The sequence below is a fragment of the Nipponia nippon genome, unplaced genomic scaffold (genome assembly GCF_047370975.1).
Source record: "Nipponia nippon isolate SJK-2023a ecotype South Korea unplaced genomic scaffold, ASM4737097v1 scaffold_10, whole genome shotgun sequence".
Classification (NCBI taxonomy): domain Eukaryota; kingdom Metazoa; phylum Chordata; class Aves; order Pelecaniformes; family Threskiornithidae; genus Nipponia; species Nipponia nippon.
The window spans coordinates 17,574,400-17,595,591 of NW_028262291.1; the positions used below are offsets into that span (position 1 = coordinate 17,574,400).

Sequence of the window (21,192 nt, forward strand, 5' to 3'; positions counted from 1 at the left end):
TAACAGCTAATATTGATAGCTCGGGAAGAAGAAAGACTACTAAAGAAGGATGAGAGACAACCTTGTTGAGGGATTTTGTAGATGGCCAGGACCAGCTCTTTTGCAGATGTGAAAGTGAGAGTACAACTGAGAAGCCAGATTAGGAACAGGGATACCGAGCACAAACAAGTTTTAAGTATGAACTGAATAGTCCCATTCTATTCAGTCAAATGCTTTTTCAGCTTCTATCAAGTCATCTGCCGCAGGGGAGTTTCGTTTATTTGCCAGGTGGATAATGTTGCACACAGTGTTCAGGCATTTTCAAAATCTGTTTTTGACAAATATCACTTGGGAAGTAGATATATAATGTGTAGATTTCTTGTTTCTAAGCAGTTTAGTTAATACCATGGCAAATATTTTATGATCTAAATTTACGAGAGCAGTGATTCAGTAATTGCCACAGAGTAAAGCATCACAATTGGGTTTCAGAATGAGAATAAATCAAAGTTTAATGTAGCTGGCCACATTTAGGCAGTTTTTCACAGAACAGCAGCGGACACATCACTAGAATGGGCCACGTCCCTTGCCAAGTTACAAGTGCTGACCAGCAAGCGTTAAGGAGCTTCTCAACAAAATGACTATAAAAATTATTTTCAAGCAGTCCAGACATTGTGCCTTTCTTAATTTTAGTCTAATAAAAAAAACAGGTGAAATGTGCTATCAGAAACTTTCTGAAAGTGCTCCCTCTGTGACCCCGGACATGGGAGAACCCCAGACATGAGAGATTTCAGCCTATATGATGACAGTCTGAATACATTATACCTAACAAACAAATTTCTGAAAAGCTCAGGCAACCTTAGCCATAAATTTGCTCATGAATTTTAATAAAAAGATTCAAAGTAGGAAACTGCTAAAGAATTCAGGCAGTTCTTCTAAATTTCAACAAGGAAGTCAGAATCACAGTTTCGAAGTAGCAGCAAGCATTGCCTTACAGAAATGATGCTCTCTTGGACTGTTAGTCATCATCATCTTTTTGATCCTAAACTTTTGCGCCCTTCAAATATTTGAAGGAAAAAGGACATCCCACCCCACCCCCTTTTGTGGGGGGATAGATTAAGCACAGGAAAGCTTTTTAGTCTATTGTAAGCAGTAGTGCTGTGGTCATATATGAAAATGGATGTGGGCAGTTAAGCCCCTCTGTTTCTTTGCATTTTCAGTTGTGAAGTCTGTTCTCCAAGGATTGTCTTTTATTAATTAATTTTAAGTAAAGTAATATATTTCTTACATATATATATTCACCTGGTTTAAATCAAGCTGAAGGCTGTTGACACATGGGTGTTTATTGGATTAATGAAATTGATTTAGAAACCACATTCTTAGAAAGTTTGCAGTCAGAATTTTTCATTCAGACCAGGCAACAAGGTTAATTAGCTACTGTTAAATGCTTACAGTATGGCAATACCACAGCAAGTGAAGTGGCACAGAGGAAACGTATGTCAGTGAGGGCTAAAGGAGTAAGGAGAACCGATATCTCACAAACTCAGAAGGAGGCCTCCTACCTACACAGAGGAGTGAAGGAAAAAGGAAGGAGAAACCTTGCAATACGCTAACAAATTTCCACCCCAGTTTCTTATCAGGACTTCATTATCATTGAGTAAGAGACAGAAACAAGGCTGAGGTAGTATTTTAATCTCTAATCCTACTGACTCAGCATGACAGTAACATACAGCTCAGAATGAATGGAGACATATGAGAATGTTTGCACTGCAAGAAAGAGACAGCGATAACAGAGGGTTAAGGGTCAAGTCCATTAGCAGAAAATAACATTTTAATTCAGACTGCATTTCAGGAGTTTAGCCTATTTCCAGTGCGTCCACAGTTGACTAACCTACTGCTAAACAACCACCCTATTGATGGAGGGAGAGAATAGTGGGTGTAGCTCACCATTACTGAAATGAATTGTGTTAGTCTCTCTTAAGTTTCTAAAAGAAACAATGAATCAAGAGAATAAAAGAGTTTATTTAGAAACGGAGCTTTCTATTCGCAACTCACCTGAAACTTTTTCTTGGCCACAAAATACTGCATCCTACGAATCACCTTAATTGCAGCGCGGTGGTGTTCTCGCAGCCTGTGGGAAAAAGGAGGAAGGTGAGTGGGTGGAAAGAGCATCTCCATCCAGAGAATAAAAACAACAGCCTGCAGTAAATGCTTCACTAACATGTGAATGTGTAATGTAAGCAGTTGAGATTCAGCCTGGGAGCACAACACACTATTATGCTGACATTTCCCACCTTCCAAGGTGGCTATAAAAATCCGGGATTTTATCTGACCTATGCTAGGTTTGCATGCATTTGACAGTAAAAAGCTGGGTCCACATAACCTCCTCCTATGTCTAAGCAAATCTCTACCCATCTTTCCCAATTTCTTCTCTGAAAAAACCCCATCTGTCAAGCTCCTGCCTATTCAGCCATACACAGCTTTCACACATGGTCACTCTAGAATTCCAGCTTTTGGGTTTTTAGTTAGATTTTTGTTGGGTTTTTGTTTGTTTGGGTTTTTTTTGTTGTGGTTGGTTTGTTTTTTTTTTTTCCTAAGTCTGGTACAACATGTCTCTTCACTTACATGAGTTTGTTTTTCAAAATTTATTTAAAAAAAAAAAAACCACTTTGAAGATTTTTTAGTTGACTGCTAAACAATCCAAAAGATCTTCTGACAGCTGAATGCAACATCTACATACACATGTATCCCAAAACCAAACTGTAAGTGTATATAAAACCAAAATAATCTGGAAGGTCTTTAAACAAACATATCTCCCTTGTCAAGCACATGCATATGAACTGAAAACAGAATTAAAAAATAATAATTTGCTCTTTGTACTTTAAAATAACAGATTTTCATAGTATCTGATATCAGTTTTTAAACAATTCATTAAGAGCAATGGATATTTTAAATTTTTCAGAGTTTGCAAAAATGATGGATTTTTCTTCTTAACATTAAAATATCAAATCAAATGTTTAAGCTATGCCATTGATTTATTCTACTTGTTCATTCTATTACTCTCATCAACACGCACTTGTATGACATTATTGCACAATTTTTCTTTCCTTTCTAAACGCATGAAAATCTAGTATTTCTAATTCTCATCCCAAACAGACTTCTAGTGATGGCTTTGGGGAAGCAGCAGTAAAAGCAGAGTTAGATATTCCAGACATTTTATCTTTATAAAATTATTATTAGCAATGATGACAGGCATATTGAGATGTCACTAGGAAGTGCTTTCTGTCTGTACTGAACCTGACAGCATTCATACCCGCTATGGGATGGAAAAATCATATTTAAGTTCTGTACAGGTTTGGGTCTTTGGTAAGATATAGCACGGTATCACCCAAACCTCTTCAGCTGAATATAACCTAGAATTTTAGTGAGTATTCACTTATTTCCTCAGGACAAATTTGCCCCAGCAAACAGAAGTTCTACATGTGCAAACGGCGGATGTCTGTCCTCTGAACAGCACGGTAAGTGTAGCTGGGGCATACCCTTTCTGAAAACTCACACTTTTTAGTGGGAAAATAGCTTTCTGCGAAGCCAAAAACTTTTTCTACTTGCAGATACTGCCTCTCAGGTGGTTTCCTTTTGTTGCAGAAATTGCTCAGATTTAGGAATGACGTCAAGAAAAGATTGCTTTCTCCAGATACAGTGTAAAATATGGTTGCTTTTCAAACTAATATATTTTTCACCACAGGTCTACAGATCGCTAAGAGTGTAAGCGCATTTATATAAAGTGACTGTGCCTCAATAATTATGCACCAATCCGTGAATCTGCAGTTGGATCTGTACAGAAAGACCCTTCTTCTCAGTGAGACTCTCTCTAGGTCCCTGCTCCCGCAGGTGTAACTGCAAGATCATGGTTCATGTTATAAAAATGGAAATTTGCTCCTCCTAACTGGGATGGCTGCCTGTTTGGATTGAGTCCTGGTGAACGGAGTTAGCCTGGTGTTAGTTCATGGTGTTCCCGTTCTGTGAGCCCTTGCTGCATCACTCTGCTGCTAGGGACAAGGACAACTTCCCCAAAACCCAAAGGAAATAAAGCATTCGAGGTTTTAAAGTTCTGCTTCACAGAGATGGGAGCCAAAAGATAAACGCTGCTTAATTTGCTATTAAATATCAAGTGTGAAAGAGTAACTGTCATGCAGCTATACATCCTATACATAAACGCACACAAAACCATATTATGACAAATAGACATTAATTTCAATTGCAATAAAACTGCTTGTAGTATTTTGGTTTATGCCTCATTTCCTCTGGGGAGTTCTTCACAGTCCATTATTTCTAAGTAAAATATTTTTCTTTGGGACAGACGGTCACTAGTAAAGTACACCAAATCCCTCATTCTCTATCTAGATGACGAGTCTCATCTATAAGCAAGACAGCCGGATAATAAAAGTTACATTCGCCATTCAGTGAAATAACAAAACTATACCACCAAAATGATTTTCCAATGCAGCTATTTTACATCAATCATTGTTCAGTGCTAACGTGAACTTCCATGCCAGAAGGGAAAGTCAATATTCTCATTTTATTCCTTCCCATTTCCAGCTCCAGTAGGAAACCTTACAGTAAGCTTGTTTCTGCTTATGCTGTAAAAGCTAATTCTGCACAACAGGCTGTCCTGATTCCCCGAGATTAAATGCTTATGCGATGAGGGAAGGGAATAAAGGATTTAATTAGTAGCCAAGGTTATGATTCACGGTTGTTTGATCTCTTTCGCAAACTGGTAACAAATGCTTTGGTAAATTGAGAGTTTAATCATTAACTGGCAATATTTGTTTGTTCAGCCACTTGTGACATCTCTGAATTCTGGTTACAGAATGTCTGTCTGCAACCCCTGGGGACATACAGCATGCTTAGATGCCAGATAGCCACTCAATACATTACCGTCCTCAGAGCAAGAGTTTCATGAATACTTTTTTTTTTTTAGGAATGTGGCGGGAAATGACATCATCTGCGAGTGCTTACAGACAGCAGCAACATACCTTCTCTGTGCACGCATCCCCACAGCAAGCGGGAGACACCCTTTGGAGAAGTACTGCCGTGCAGAGCGAGTCTCCGATGGCAGAGCTGCCCTCCCTCAGCCCCTAGGGCCACAGCGTTCAGGGACTGCTGGGATACTGCAGAGGGCCCACCTGCTTCAGTGCAGCTGTGGGAGCTGAGCTCTCCTGCAATTGAAATCTCTCTTTTTTTTTTTTTTTTTCACACATTTGGTTTTGCCTAATTTTGGGAGAAGGCTTGTTTGATAAGTGCATTAGCAACAGGGTCAGCAGACAAGGTTTTTGCCCTTTTGTTAACGAAGCTATTTTCCTCTCCTGAGCATTCATCAGCCTTAGAGCCTCGCCCTCGCCATACCTTTAATCTCATGATAACCACCATCTGAAGGGACTTGCCAATTGCCATTTGAGTGATTCCAATAACCATCAGCATATTACCTTCAAAAATAAGCTGAAGTAGTTTGTACGCCTGTAAAATCAAGCTAAGGATTACTGCTTCCAATACTAGACAACATCTCAGCTTGCACCTTTCCAAACAAAAATTGCCAACAGCTTTCACTGGCCTCCAGTCATTTTCTTTCTCAATATAAACAGGACATCAAGATCACCTTGAACACAGCACATACTACATGACATTTGCCACAGACATGAACTCACAGAATTAGGTCCTGAAGCCACCAATGAAGCTGTAACATTGTCAGAACCCGTAGGAATGATCCAGAAGGATGAAGGAGGATATAACAACTCATCAACAACAGAAAACCATCCCGGTGGTAACAGGGTTAATAGATGCATACAAACCTACATTATTTGTAGGTATAAACTAGGCTTGCTTTAATTGTGCACTGAAAAAGTAACCTGTTGTGGATGCAGGCACTCCTCAAGTCATAAGAAATAAGGAGGAAAAAAAACCCCAGCAACAAAATACAATGGATTGAGCACCCACATTACAAAAGAAAGCCTGACAGAATAAAATGACTAGAAATCATTAGTTTTTCCTGCCTCCTTTTGTTGTTAGGATACTTAACCTACAACAAGTCATTTGGAGGAAACCTGATCTCTTTGTTAGTCCATCAGAAATCTGGACTGTAATTTCATGTAGTTTGAAAAACAAGCATGATGAAGAACTTCAGGTAATTTTACAGACGTTCTCATTTGGTTGGAAAGTTGTTACACATTTACAAATGCCCCAAACTATTGTAATGGAGCCATTTGTACATTTGACTGCAATATTATTCATTTTTCACAACACAGCCAGCCAAAACCTCAATAGGTTTCCCAAAGTGTGGCTCATCCCCCAGTCCGGCACTCACCAACAGCCACAGTGAATGCCGCCGGCTGCAGCAGCACCCGCCTGCCTCCTCCCTGTAAGGGGACCTGCAGGCTGCTCCAAAGGAACGCTTTCTGGGACCAAGGCTAAGATTTCTGGTTACAAAAACCAGGTGGCTTTACAAAAAAGGAAGTAAGCAGTTGCATGGTTTGGTTGTTTTGTGTTTCAAGAAAAATAATTTTTTTTTTTTAAATGAAATTTTACAAGATTATAATAATAATCCCTATTCTGAAATACACAGTTCTTTCATTAAAGAACAAGAAAGGAAAAACAATTACTAATTAGAAATATTTGTTGTCCTTACAAAGCTGCTGCATTTTATATCAAATCCTTAGTATCTCCATTAGAAGTTTGTTCCCCTTTTCATCTCAGGAAGGTGTTCTACACATTGGTTTAGTGTTAACAGAAATATTAAAGCAACAAGACAGAGGAAAGGTGGTGCTAATTTCCTATTTATAACACTTGCCTTTTTGTTCATTTGTAGAACATTTTATTATCAGGACCATAATGTCTGGCACAGACCTCCCAATGTACACGGACACTGATATTATCGGAGTTAAAAGGTCAACGCTGTCTATTCAGAATGAGTTTAACACGAACAAAAACTCAGTAGGAGAGAGCCACAGATTTATAATATCTTTTACAAAATGCCCATTTCTCAGTAAACCTAACACTGATTTGAAGTCAAGCTCAGTTTTCAAACATATTTAAATTCTCTGCAGTCATCTTAAATTTCTGACTTAGGACAGAGCTAAAGTATTAAGAAAGAAGGCTGAAGTAGTTTGGCCTGACGTTTTTGGCACTAATCATTATTTAGACTTGAACTTTATCTTTAACACATCAGATTTTGATAATATGTTGTGCATGTGAACTGAAATATTTTTTCCATTCAGGCACTGAAAAGTGTTCCTTGTCACAGAATCTGGTGGATGAGATTCAGAGTAACTATATTAAGCCATTTCATTAGTGCATTTAACATCTAATGAAATCTTTCATCGTTAGTCCTCCAGGGGCTCTTGGTATAGAATTTGCTGTGGCTCAAGGTTATTCTTGTCTTTTCACACGTTCTGTCATTCCCTGCCCATTACAGTTGATGGGAGTCTCTCTGTACTGAGCAACATTTTAGATGCGATAAGTTGGAAGGGATTAGGTTGCATCGCTGTATATTCTGTAATAGGAAATGCTTGATCATCGTACCCAGGAGCAAAATCAGAATCACTGATTATTTCAAACAATGTGGGCTACCCAGCTTTTCCTTTCATTTGTTGCTAGAGCTTGGCAACTGTTGTTTGCCATCATTACGATACATTTATTGGAGGCTCTCAAAATACACCCTCACCCATAAATGATTCACAAAAACCATCTTAAAGACAAACCAGTAAAAGCTGCCCAGAAGTGTCAGAAAAGTATGACGACACTTGAAGAGCAAACCGATTACAAAACTGAAGTTTTATTAAATGGGCTTCAGCCAAGTTTAGTGTTTACGTAAATGCTCCCATAACATTTTCAATGTATGAATGTGTTTATTTTTAATGGACAAACATTCTTTACTAGACTTTGCCCTCTGGACTTCTCATCCATTCATAAATGTAAAATTAGGAAGTAGTGACAAGACAAATGAAATTAATTCAGCTATCTCCACAGTCCTCACCTCCATGGTCTTCACAGGTTTAAATGCAAAAGGAATAGAGAAATAACAGATATACGTAGAATAAGGAGAATCACAAATAGAAGGTAAGCTAGATTTTAAAACTTCTTTGGTCTTAGCAGTCAAAGGCATTCTAGTAATTGTCAGCGAACAAGTAATCTGGTTATGAAAGATCTATGTCTACTGAACTTATTCATGCTTGCAAACTGGTCATGAACAGGTAAGATTTCATCAAGTGCATTTGTTCATCTAAGCACTGAATAATTCAATGTCAGCAGTGAATGATTTCTGTGAAGACATTTGATTAACAATTTCTACAGAATAGTATGTTTCAAGTGTTTAATTTTAAAAATACAAGCTGCTTTGACTTAAATGCATGTGTCTCATAACGTAATTTCTGTTCCCTACCTAGTGGAATGCAGGGGCTGACTTCCCACAGGAGCATTAGTTATTATAAACTAAAAAATTGCTCTGCAACTCTGTAACAGTAATGTCAAATTCACTCTTTTGGTGAACTCTTCAGCCAGTAAACATCTTGGTTATTTACTGAATGTGAACACAGCCTCAGAGGAATTAGCTTAAGATGAATTAACATTTGTAAGCTCCTCCCCCACTATGTATTCTCCCAACTATTTGTGGTTGGTCTTTTTTTTATTTAAAATATGTAATTTTAAATCCACAGTCATCTTTTAATGGATTTGTACTTTATTTTACAGCAGCTTTCATGTCTCCTTTCTCAAAAGTCATGGGCTTAACTCAGAAATCCTTTCATGTAGTTATAGCAATCCTCTTTTCTCTACAGCTAGTCTGGTTTAGCTTGGTTTCTGGATTTTTAACAGACGTGCAAAAAAGAACAAGTTTAAAAAATAACATTGCCTTTGGAGGATTTCAATGTTTTAATATCTTCAGTTAATAATAAAAATAGCCTACTATTATAAGAAATGTTTTAAAAAGGAAAAAAAATTGTGTAGATTTTTCATAGTCGTGCCATTGGAGCAGGGTATATAAATGGAGGAAGCCGTCAGAAAGATGCAGCCTCCCCATGGGGCCGGCAGCTCAGCAACCACAACTCGCAGCGTGATGTGATCTCCCCAGCTCTCAGCTGCACCTCAGCAGGGATGTAACGCTGGCACGCAGCTGGAGAAGGGCACGCACGCTGGCTTCGGCACAGCACTGGGGATTTTCTCCTGCTTTGGGAGCCCTCGCACAGCTGGCGGGAAACCTGAGCAGCCACATTTGGCAGGTCAGGAAGAATCCCGAGCTCTGCACCAGTGGCCTGGGAGAGGTGTCCAAGGGGCAGCGGGGAAGCAGGAGGTGAGGGTCCATATGGAATGGGGAAAACAAGCTCAAATGACTTGACTTGTTTCAGGCATTAATGACAATTTGAGACTCAGAACGACTCTGGAAAATACCGCTAATCAGTCTAGCCCTTTAATATATGCTCATACGAAGGCAATTTGAAATGAATCTTTAAATGCAGGCCTGAGAAGGGAAAGAACCATTGCTCTCCTGACCTGGAGTTAACACAGGTAAAAATAATAACTGCCATGTGGATCAGCAAGCGTTGGCACGAAGCGCAGAAGTTTTTGGAAGCTGTTTTTCTGATAGGGAACACAAGTCTCACAAGCGGCTTGCCTTCATAACTCACCCGAAGTACAAACTCTCTAATATCTATACTGCTGCACAATGACTATATTGCTGTAACTCAAGGTGGATCATTTCACAACTGAATTTTCAAGAACAGCTTTCTGCAAAGCATTCATGTGATACTGGGAGACTGGATACAGGATAAGGAAGATAAATGCACCATTAAGGGCAAAGCTTTCAAGCATGCTGACCCTCTGCTCCATCCCCAGGTGCCCCTCTATTCCTCAGCATAACCTGACAAACAAAACAAAAACTCATCTCCAACTAAACAGAAGAGGATCCAGAATAGCTAAACAGTGTAGGATTTTGGAGCGCAACGCTCAAATGTGTTGAACTTCTGTTGAGAGAAATGGTCCAACACATAGTACGTCTAGAACCAAGACAAATTGCTGTAGCTAGAATAAAGATCATAGATACGTTTTCAGAACTAATGGTATGCTGGGGCAAACAGATGTAGCATCAGAGGTTTCCTCTGTGGTCTGCCCACAATGATGCTAGCTAAGAACATAACCCTTACTGTAAAAGTTTGTGTTGAAAGGAGGCAAGAGCATGAGATTTCTTGTACATCCTAAATCGCCTTTGCTGTATATTTTCACAATTCTGTTTTTACTTATGTCTGTTACCAGGGTATGAAGAGTTGAACAAAGGACATGGGGAAAAAAAATAGGAAGATAAAATTATTTTTGGAAGGTACTGAAATACCCTGTAGCGAAAGCAGGACAAATATAAAAACCAGTTCCCATTTTGTCAGAATTGGCTGTTGTTCCCTACCTTTGGTGATGCCGTTATCAAATACCAATTGATATTGATACCCATATCAAATCACAGTGAACCTTTATTCAGCTCTTTGCTCTCTGCATCTTGTTGAGGCAGAAGGCAGTTGCTTTTTTACACGGTTTCAAGGCCAAGCAATTTGAAAGTAACTAGACACAAATGAGATCACAGATAAGTAAATAATAATGTACGGCATTCCCTTACAGCCATAGTCTGACACGTTAAACTCCTTTTCTAAAAAAGCTGAAGACAGAACACAATGGAGCTGCAGTTTAGTGCACACGGAAAGCCATGGATATTATTATTTTGCAGCATCTGGTTAAGAGCAATCTTTTCAGATTAAAAAAAATATTTTTTGCAGAGCTTGTCATTCATGGCTCTGAATTATACAAGGATATGCAGGGCTACAATCAGTGATACTAGGAAGAAATAACCATATTGCCTATGGTTACTTGCCTCTCTATTGTTGGCCTATTAAACTTACAATAACCTTTGAATATTAAACCGGCTGATGTTACACTACTTCATTATGCTCAACAAGCTGTTAACACCACACGGTAGCTCTTTGTCGTATTCATCGTAGGGAGTTACAAGACCACTGCAAACTCAAGGCTAACTTTGGCTTTTCTATTTGGCTTAAATTGCACAGCCCAGAATACACATCAGATACAACCTGTACACAAAAATATCTAATGCCGAGTATGAGATATAAAAGTGTCAAAATTATGATCAACTCATTAAGAATTCGCAATTATGTTTCCACTCTACATAATACTTTAACATGTTAATTTAATATATGCTGTATCCCACATGTTAATTAAGACTCATCACATAATACTACTAATAATATCCCATTTAACCTTTTGTTTTGAGACAAAAAAAATAAGCTTTTATTAGGTCAACTACTGACACAGCCACTTATTTAACCTCACACAATGACTTTAGCCAGAACCTCCTTCAGTTTTTTACCCTCATCTCAGTAATAGATGTATTTTTAAATAATGGTGACTAGAGAAAAAAAAAGTTGTTTTTTCCTTTGTAAAACCAATCAAGAGGACAAGAGGTTAGATTCACTCATACACCCTCACAAGTTCAGGCTATTCTACCAAGGCAAAGTAGGTAAATCAAGAGAGCATCTCAGCTGTTCAACACAAATGAAAGTGGTTACACAGTTGTGACTAGCAAAATAACACAGCTCTGCTGTTGCAGAGACAGGAATTACAGCAGGAAAAAATACCTGAAAGGAAAAGGCAATTGACTTGAATAGCAATAGTTACATTACCAAAATCAGTGAAAATACTACTTCAGAAATTGTAACGTTTTCCTTGTTGTTTTCTACTACAGAGATGATTGGCAAATTCTCCTGCCATTTAATAATGAAAAAGAGAAGATGGATGTTGCTGCTGTGAAGCTGTTTCTAAGCACTATATGCTGAAATCACACCGTATCAAAAAATACCCCATCATTGCCACAGAAATCAACTGAAAAACATGAGGCCAAATGCTGTGCTGATTTACACCATGAGACACTAGAAGGGACTGGAAGCTGACAGACCGTTAGGTCACTGTGGCTTCTGGCCTGCCATCTCTGTAGGGGCTCTGGATGTAACTTATGCAGAATGATATAAGTGTCTGCTCGCAGCTGCACTTTTCAGTGGGTGTATCCTCCAAAAATAAAGTGATAGAAGACTATAAGCATAAAGGTGTCGCTACAGTTTGTGTAAGCTGCAATGAAAAGCATGGCAAACCTTGAACAGATAGCATTAGGACAAGGGGACTTCACCTCCCGTGCCAATGCCATCACTTCAGGAAAAAAGAAGCAGTTACAAATGTGGTTCAAAACTGCAATTTTTGCAACTGGAAGCATTCTCAAGGATTTGTTATTTTACAATGGTGAAGAAACACATGGGATTTCAACTTGTGGAGAACAGCCTTTTCCTATAAATCACAGAGCGTAATCTGAAACCTAGAAACAGCACAGGGGCTCACATTTATGGATTTAAAACAGATGAAGAGCAAGCATGCTCTTAACCCTTTCCCCATAATTTCTTCCCAGTACAAAATGAAAATGAATATGCAAGTACTGAACAGAAATTAACTTGGTAAAAATCAAGATAAATACAAATCTGTAAACACTGAAAACTTCAGCTCTTTGACTGACTTCCCTAAGGACACAAGCACAGAATTGTCCTAAAGCAAAGCACTGTAAAACAGTTAGAGCATAATCCACTATTCGGACTGTTCTTTCATCAACTTTTATTTAAGCAGTTTATCTTGTTGAGATTAGGATCTCTCTTATAGAGCAAGACCTGGCAAACACAGGCCTCTGGTTTTGAATATCAGGCTATATTTCACTGGGAAAGAAGTAACTAGCAGCCTGTCGTCTCACCATAAGGTTATAAACTCCTTAATCAGGCAATAGGAGAACTAATACTAACACATTAGCGGTAATTTCTCTTCAGAAATATGTAAGAGCATTAAGACGATACAAGGAGTATTTATTTATCATCTTTTAAGATCCCCGGCCATTTCCCTATCATTTTAGCCTTTCTTATGGCTCACTGGACAAAAAAAAAAAACCAAACCCAGCATAGCCTGTTCAAACTTGAATCCTAAGATCCAGCCTTTTTTTTTTCTTTTTTAAATTAAAAAAACACAGTGTAAAAGAATGGATTGGAATATCAGCATTGCCAAGAAGCATTAATCTATACCTTATCAGGGTCAGAGTTCCAGTACTTCCAGAAATTCATTCACATACATGGCACAACAGTTTGATTAAAACCAGAAACGGGCTCGGGTTGAAACGAAGTATGATGGTACGTCATGTTAAATCTCTACACCAACGTAATATTTTAGAGCAAATCCTAAACCAACGAACCCAGGACAGTTGAAAGGAGAAGAGGAGAGATAATTTTAAGTTACTGCAACATCACTCATCTGCACACAAAATATTTGCCCATGGTAATCCAACCTCTGTGCCTTTATTGGCTGCAGTTCAGTGAAGTGGTACTGGTGTCCATGTCTCCTGGTGAAAAGCTAGGGTGTTTCTGTACTTCAGTGAAAAGGTTGCAATTCATAGGAAAAATGTCTGCAAAGTGGCAATGATGGGCAGCTGAATCTTTTTCAAGTGAAGAAGTAGCTACCTGAGAACATTAGAAAAACGCAGCATGAAAATGAATTCAGTCTTAGCTACTGGGCATGTTGTGGGAGCATCCAAAAAATGCAGTCATGGCTAAAATTTTGTGCTACAATAATCAGAGAGATAACCTAAAAAAAATCTGAGTCCTTTTTTTAAATAGCTTGCTAAAACTGTTGTATGTAATTGTACTTGCAAAGAAAGATTTGGGAAAAAAAGAGAGTGTTAAAAGAGGATTTACGTTATTAGCACAATTCTCTCTTGTGACCAGCATTTGATATGTCAAATCATGTGTTAGCAAATGTCAATAACCAGAATAGTCACCATGACTTTTTTTTTTTTTAAATTGTTTCAAACCAAAGCCTGACTTTTTCATAAACTCATACTTTGTTGAAAATTTAAGATTAGGCCCTCGACTGCTTCACCCTCATCATATTATTGCTACAAGTTTTGAAAGCCACAGTCCAATTTCCAATACAAACTCCCTTGCTTCACTTAGTCCTGCAGATGCTCAGATCCAGATCTCATCTTTGTCTCTTGTGAACCCAAGATCATATTTGTATACAGACACTTTTAGACGTCCCCACTGGGATTTCCAAAGATGTCTATCAGCCCACCTAATTAGGTTGGGATACACAGTTCTGAAAAATCTCATGGGGTACCTAAATACTTGTGACAATCTGACGTATTCGATATGTAACCAGGTGTGCAAATTGTATGAGCATGAAGGAAGAGGCATTTTGCAGCTTGAAAGCCACTAAAAATATGGGCTGCATCACATTTACTGAATTATGTGTTCAAAATGGCTAGCTAGGTAACCCTCCTTCAAAGCACATCCTGCGCAAAAGTTCCTGCCTAAAGGTACCAAGGTGCTTTGAAGGCCCCTATCTCACCAACGGGGGTGGAGGACTGGATGTGCATGAGTAGCCTTATGGAAGTCAAGGGGAGAACATGCGCCCGAACATACGGACTTGCTGAGCATATCGAGGGATCAGTAGAAACTTGAAAAATTTGTACATATAAGAAAACTTTTAAGATAGCAAATATAGATTATATATTGAGGAGAATTCTAGATACACACTTACTAACTAGGTTCCTATCTTTTGTGTGGAAAATCTGACCTGAAACATCTGAGTTCTCCTGTTCTATCTAATAGTTAAAGAATATGCTGTGTTATTACTATTGCAAAAAAGACAGGAGAAATTTTATGAGCTGATATGCTGGAGACAGAAACTGGCTGGGACTAACTACTCTGGTATGTGAACTCCATTTCTTTCTGTGGCTTCAAAGCACAAGCACAGCTCAACTACGTATTTTTTGGCCTAGAATTATTCTCTAGTATGTTAGATATGGAAAACAGCATGTGTTTTAATTACTTTCTCCCTCTCAATTTAGAAACTGTTAACAAGCCTGTTGTACCTTACAACTCAAGTTCTATTACCCAGAAAAAAATATTTTGCTTAATATTCCTATCTCATTGTTTAAATATGTGATGATGTTTACAGAATGATTTACAGTCAAGTACTTTGTTAAAAATATCATCCCACTTCATAACTTTACAGTTTTGCAACACACATTTCTGCAAAGCAACGTTTCCTCAGTAAGGGTTGAGCATCAGCTCAACTACACTCAGTGTAGCAGATAGGAATCTCTTGGTCCTGGCCAGTTTTAGGTGGGCTTTATTTATTCTAGAAATCTTTTTTTCAGTGTTATCGATACAGTCAAGGAATCCAGTATTCAAAGAAATAATACGACCACGTGTTTGCCTTAGCAGTATCAGCACAGAGAGTGCTAAATGGAAATGAAAACTAAAATACCAACGTCCAGAAGAGTGACTACAGTCCAGGATGGACAGTCATTTGAAGGAACATATGAGTAGTGGAATTAAGAAGGGCTCAGCATTGCCACCGCTTGTGTTACACCTGCCTGAGAATCAGGAGATTCCCACCTCAACATTAACACTGTACATCATACCACAAAACACATGGCAAATGTTACCTAGAAAAGCGGAGAGATATCTTGCTTGTCTGTGATACTGTGAACTACTATGATAAATTACTTTTTTTAGATGCAAGATAAGACATATGTAACATGTATATATATACACACACAACTCAAATGTCTTACCTGCAAAAGAGGCAGAATCAGAAGCAATTAGCCAAACCCTCAGCTGGTTCAAATCAGAGCTCCACTGATTTAATTAGATAAGCAATCATGAAAGTCCTATTTGAAAGAGCACTGCATGAGGCTCTTATCTCCTCTTTTCCCTTCATGCCACTGTGAGCCAGCTGTCTTCTCTAGCTGCCTCCCTTCACATTAGCTCTTGGCCCCTCTCTTCTTCTCCTCTGACTTTCCTAGACTTTTCAATTACCTTTTTCTCCCCTTCACCTTTATGTTTTCTGTATCTGTCCTGTGGTTCCTCCTCTCTGTTGTATCAGTCATAAGTTAGTTATATCCATTTTCACAGCCCTTCATAGCCTACTGTGACTCTAGCTATCAAATCTCATGGGTGGCTTCGCTCTGTGTGCCATTGCTCAATTATCATGCAGGCATGTTTCCACATTTCCTTCCTTGCCACCTTTGTACCAAACAACACTGCAATGTAACTTTTTTCTGTTTCTCCTTACTCTTTGGCTGCATGGCATCTCTTCACAATGGAACGCAACTCAGAGAATATACCCCTTGTATTCTGAGGAGCACAAATGCTAAATAGAAATATAGCAAAATTAGGCTTCAGTGTAGTTATTAGTTTTGCAGCTGTGCTTTCTGTGTTAAACTAATGACAGGGATGCCCTAAAACCAAGCAAAAACTTGTTCATTCAAACTTTTGTGAGATCCCAGACCACTTTTTTTTTTTTTTTTTTGAGGAAAAAGGACTTACCAAACCACACTAGCACTTCCTAGTAAGCACTTTACAGATACACCGGTAGTACAAAACCATAAATTATTTCCAGCTTTGAATGATTATTTCATAAAAGTATCCATTTATACAAGTTAGCATACATAGTAATATACGTATATGAAAGTATTCATTCAATACAAAGCAAGTAAGTTAATGCAAGTTGCAGAAAAGAACTGGAGAGAAAAGGAGTAAATTTTGATTTTGAAAATACCAGAATTGAGAAGGTATTTTAAGGTGATGAGAAGTCAAAATCATGATTAACAATATGACTTTCCATCGACATCAGCAGTGATTCCTCACTGAAAACGTTCTGAGCAAGTGGGGAAAATCAGTAGTACTTTTCTACCAGCTACTTCTACACCTTGTATATGCCACCATATCCGTGAGTTCTGCACAGGCCAAGAGCAGAGAGGAGAGTAGGCTAAGCATACGCAGGAACACTGAAACAAAATTTATCTCATTTGTGTTCTAGTGTATCACAGAGTTTTTACCAGCACTGAAGGTGCTAATGTACGATGCCACCCTCAAATGAAGAGCAGAGAGTTGACTTGACAGTTTACATTATTCAGGTCTTTAATTTCAGTCTTTATTATTACAACTCTGCTCACTTTGGGGATTGAAAAAGCAATCAGGAATTTTGAAACAATGCTGAAACACATGGGAGTAGGCATTGCCTTACTGAGTCCATTGAGCGGCTTTCTGCACAGGTTGAATACCGCTTTCCTCCCTGGCTTGTATGAAAAGAGAAAACAAGCCAAGTGTATTCTGTCTGTGGATGGTGCAGTTTCAGCTAAGCCTGGCTCTGAGGCTGTATTTGCTCTTCCCCCTCATATGCCCTTTTTATTCATATTATTTTCCTCTCCTTCCAGTTTATGAAAGTATACTCTCACTGGATTAATCTACTGAGACCTTAACTAGAGGCTGAGCAATACCATAGGTATGTGTGCAAATAGGTAATCACGAGGATCTAGGCTTTTCCACGTTCAAGAGTGAAAGTGCATGGGATATTCCTGCCCTTTCTCTTCCTCTACATATTTTTATTACTCAACTTTTGCAAGGCTTTTAAAATACAGAAGAAAGAACAACATTAGAAGAAAATTGAAGTTGCCTTTTCTCCCAGGATTTCTGAGTTTGTATTAAATTTCCTGGAGATTTGCTGACAAACAACTCATGTATCCTGAATTCCACTTAAAAATCCTATTAAATGTCCTATAGTAAGCAACTACTAGGTTATCATAAGAGTTAATGTCACATCATTAATGATGTTTTAAATATGAACTGACAGCCTGGTCAGAATGCAAGAGAAAACAAGCTGATAAATTGCTTAAAATTCAACCAAACCCAGACAAATCGCAAACAAGTTTGGGTAACGGAGTAGGTGACTACAGGCAGAGACTCCACGCTGGAGTGCTATAACGGGAAGCTGTTAAAAATCAATATTTGTTTGCCGGCTTACGCAAAAAGGCAGAGCCAGGCACAGCCAGCTCCTCATGGGCAGAAAATGCCTGATGACAGCGTGCATGACACGGTGACTCCGTTGTGCGTTTCAGAGGTCAGGGACTCGGCAATGACTTTTTTCAAGCCAGGCCTGATGTCTGTTGGCAAGCAGCTCCTTGGAGCTGTGACTGCTGCTCGTCCTGTGGGCAATTTATCCCTGTAGCAAGGCCAGTGTGAAACCTATGAAAAGTTACATCTCTTAAGAATAGCAGGGCTTAACGCACAAGGCAAACGTGCTTTTTGCAAGTAACTGAGAATTTCAGCCTCTAGCACTTCTTAGTAACATTGGATTTTTTTAAAACATACTAAATAAATTCCTAAAGATGCAGACAGACAACTAACTACAAAACACTTCGGCAAATCCTACCAATTACCCATCTGTCTCAGAGTTGCTTTATACCTTTAAAAGTCTGGTCTTTAATTCAAACAGAAATAATTTCACTTAATCTCACACCAAACCAGAAACAAATGGTTTGGTCTTTGGAAAAGTCTTGGACTTTTCACATTTAAAAGGGTTTAAGTATCTTTTCTTCATACTATTTTTTCTGTTTGCAAGCTGAGACCTAAAGCACCAATGATGAAATGCCACAATAAAGAACATTTTCACAGAATTTCCAGTCTGAATTGGAAGCAGGAAAAAACAAATAAACAAAAAATCAGCTCAAATTCTTTTCCCACAAGACTTTCATGACCCAGTTTGAAAACCCATGAGATTTGGATGAGTCTGAGAGACTCCATATGAGGCAATCTTTACTCAAATCTCCAAATGTTTATCCACTGCTAATTTTATTGAGAAGACTAAGATGACATTGCTCTCCAGAACAGATTATCAAATTGATATTGTTTGTCCTGTAACCAGACGGCCTCTGCCTAGATTTAAATGGAAGTCTAAATATACCTAAGTATACTTTCCTCCCCATTTTCTAAGTTTAAGTATTGTTCTCTTCAGCAGTATTTACATGTGTTGTCTGTGTGTACATGTACATAAACCAGATAGAACAATGACAAACAAATTATTCATATTTGTATAATTAGGGGACTAAATTGAATTTGTGCTGGTTTTTTTTCATGTAGTTCCTTTTTTCTCCAGCAGTATGGAATGCCCTGAAATATTTTATCCTACACAGCAGCCTGTACTGACACCTCTAGCTGCTGCTTCCCAAGGACACATGAATACCAAGACACTAGGGAAATTATTGGTTGCAATCAGGCCTAAAATAAAGGCCACATTAAATGATTTTTCATATTAGAATGTTTTCCTGAATCTGGGCAGAAGCAAATGCTGTTATGATGTATATTACTGAAGAGAAACTGCAGGGTCCTTAAACAATACTCGATGCTTAAGATTCACATTCAGATAAAATTAAAGTGCTAATGGCTAAAGACAGTGTTTTGTAGTACAAAGAGCTGTCCCAAAGCTTGTTTTTATTCTAGTACTTGAAAGAATTAAAGCAAAGCACTGTAAAAGTTCACCTTCAATTACAATAATGGGCATTTCTTAAATAATTCTAGCTGCATCACAAATTAAACTATGTCCAAACTGTATCTGGACGGTCCTTTACCATATTGACTTCTTACAAAATAAGTTTATCTAATAAGGCTAAAAACCCCTATCTGGTTTTCAAAAGAGTTTTTTATTATTTGGAATTTCATAAACATGAAGTTCTAGATAAAAAAATGGAATCTCCCTTCCTTTCATGTTAAACAGTACACCACAAAATGATTTATTAGTAGCAGTAGCACAATCCTCACAGTTTTAACAGAAACATAGCTTTATTTTCTTCCCTTCTGTGTGTATATAAATACATATATATATTTGCTTGATTGTTGTTGGGAGTGCTTCTCCTGAAGTACAGGTTTAGTTCACTTTTTTTTCAGGTAAGGCGAATATTAAAGCAGTTGGTTTGAAGGAAAAAAGAAGTGGAATACAAAATGGAGGAAATGCTGTATCCTGTAAATGAGGTCAGGCCCTTTCAAGTTTGTTGATTCTTGCAAGGATTTTATATACAGAACCAATGTGTAAGCTTCAAAGTGTTTTTCCACTTAGCAACAAAGCAGATATACATCTAACTCGGAGGCCCAAAAGACAGAAGTCCCAGCATCCTGTTCAGTCAGTGGCAATTCAGAGGATTTAAGTGAGATAGCTAAAATAACAGGTATGAATCCACTGGAATAAAAAAATCTGCCCTATTATGTGTTACTCATATATGTTACTCAGTTACTAAGACAGCCTTAAATAAAAACATGTGGATTATATAACAACACATAGTCGGTTAGTTTTTGTAATGTACTCTCACCTAAGTAGATAATTGGCAACGAGGACTGAACATGAGAACTTTTGACCTGAAAGCACATTAGGTTTTTTTCTGAATTCAACAAGAACATACTCTCTCTTTTCTCAAGACTTCAAACAATTTACAATGGTAATGAATTTTTTATTAAAAAAATGTGCCTAGAGAAGATTGAATAGTTCTTGGAAGCTCAGGAAAGGTATCCAGCATGGTGGTATCTATCTTTAAACAGGAGAAATGACAACATCGGTGCTGGCATTGCCAGTGCTCAAACCAGTGTTCAGGAAGTATCAAATGTATAATCGCCTGTTAGTGAAAAAGAACCAAGGGAACGTCAAGAAGAGCATTTATGCTTTGTTTTTCTCACACGTCCTAAAGTTAAGTGTTTGACTACGTATTCACACCAGTTCTTGAAGAGAACATAAAAGGCAGAGAGGTCATAATACAAGAGGATGTGCTCTAAAATTATTTCTCATCTTCATCCATTTGCGGAGAGCTGTTCTTTCACAAGGGTTAGCACAGATCTGTGATGGGGTAAAATCTTGGCCTGCTGAAGTCAATAAAAGTTTTGCTATTGACATCAGTGGGTTGGAATTCTTTCTATTATCTTTAGATACCTGGATAGCTGCCTGAACATCTGCTGAGGTTGTCTCCAAAAAGTCAAAGCGCAGTTTCTTAGAAATACTCAGATCTGCTGGTGAGGATAATTTCATCCCATTAAAAAACACTTACAGATTATGGGTTCATTAGAAGTTGCTGTGCCTGACTTGTCTGGTAGATTTATTACGGAGATCTCTCATTTGAGAAAACATAATCATATACTTTCTTGCTTCACATAACCACCTTTTTCCAGGCCCCTGTCAAAATGTGGTACACTAAGAAACTTGTCAAAGGTTACGTAGGAAGCCTGTGGCAAAGCCAAAAATTCTGACTCCTATGAAATT

At 38.2% G+C, this 21,192-nt stretch overlaps 1 protein-coding gene across 4 annotated transcripts in view; it reads right to left on the reverse strand.

Moving 5' to 3' along the window:
• The window catches only part of KCNQ1 (potassium voltage-gated channel subfamily Q member 1), a 369,368-nt gene that overhangs the window by 114,552 nt on the left and 233,624 nt on the right, over positions 1-21,192 (reverse strand). For all 4 annotated transcript variants that reach the window (XM_009462968.2, XM_087746749.1, XM_087746750.1 and 1 more), the window contains one exon: positions 2,032-2,107. In XM_009462968.2, the coding sequence (XP_009461243.2) occupies positions 2,032-2,107 (76 nt within the window). The remainder of the gene's footprint in view (positions 1-2,031; positions 2,108-21,192) is intronic.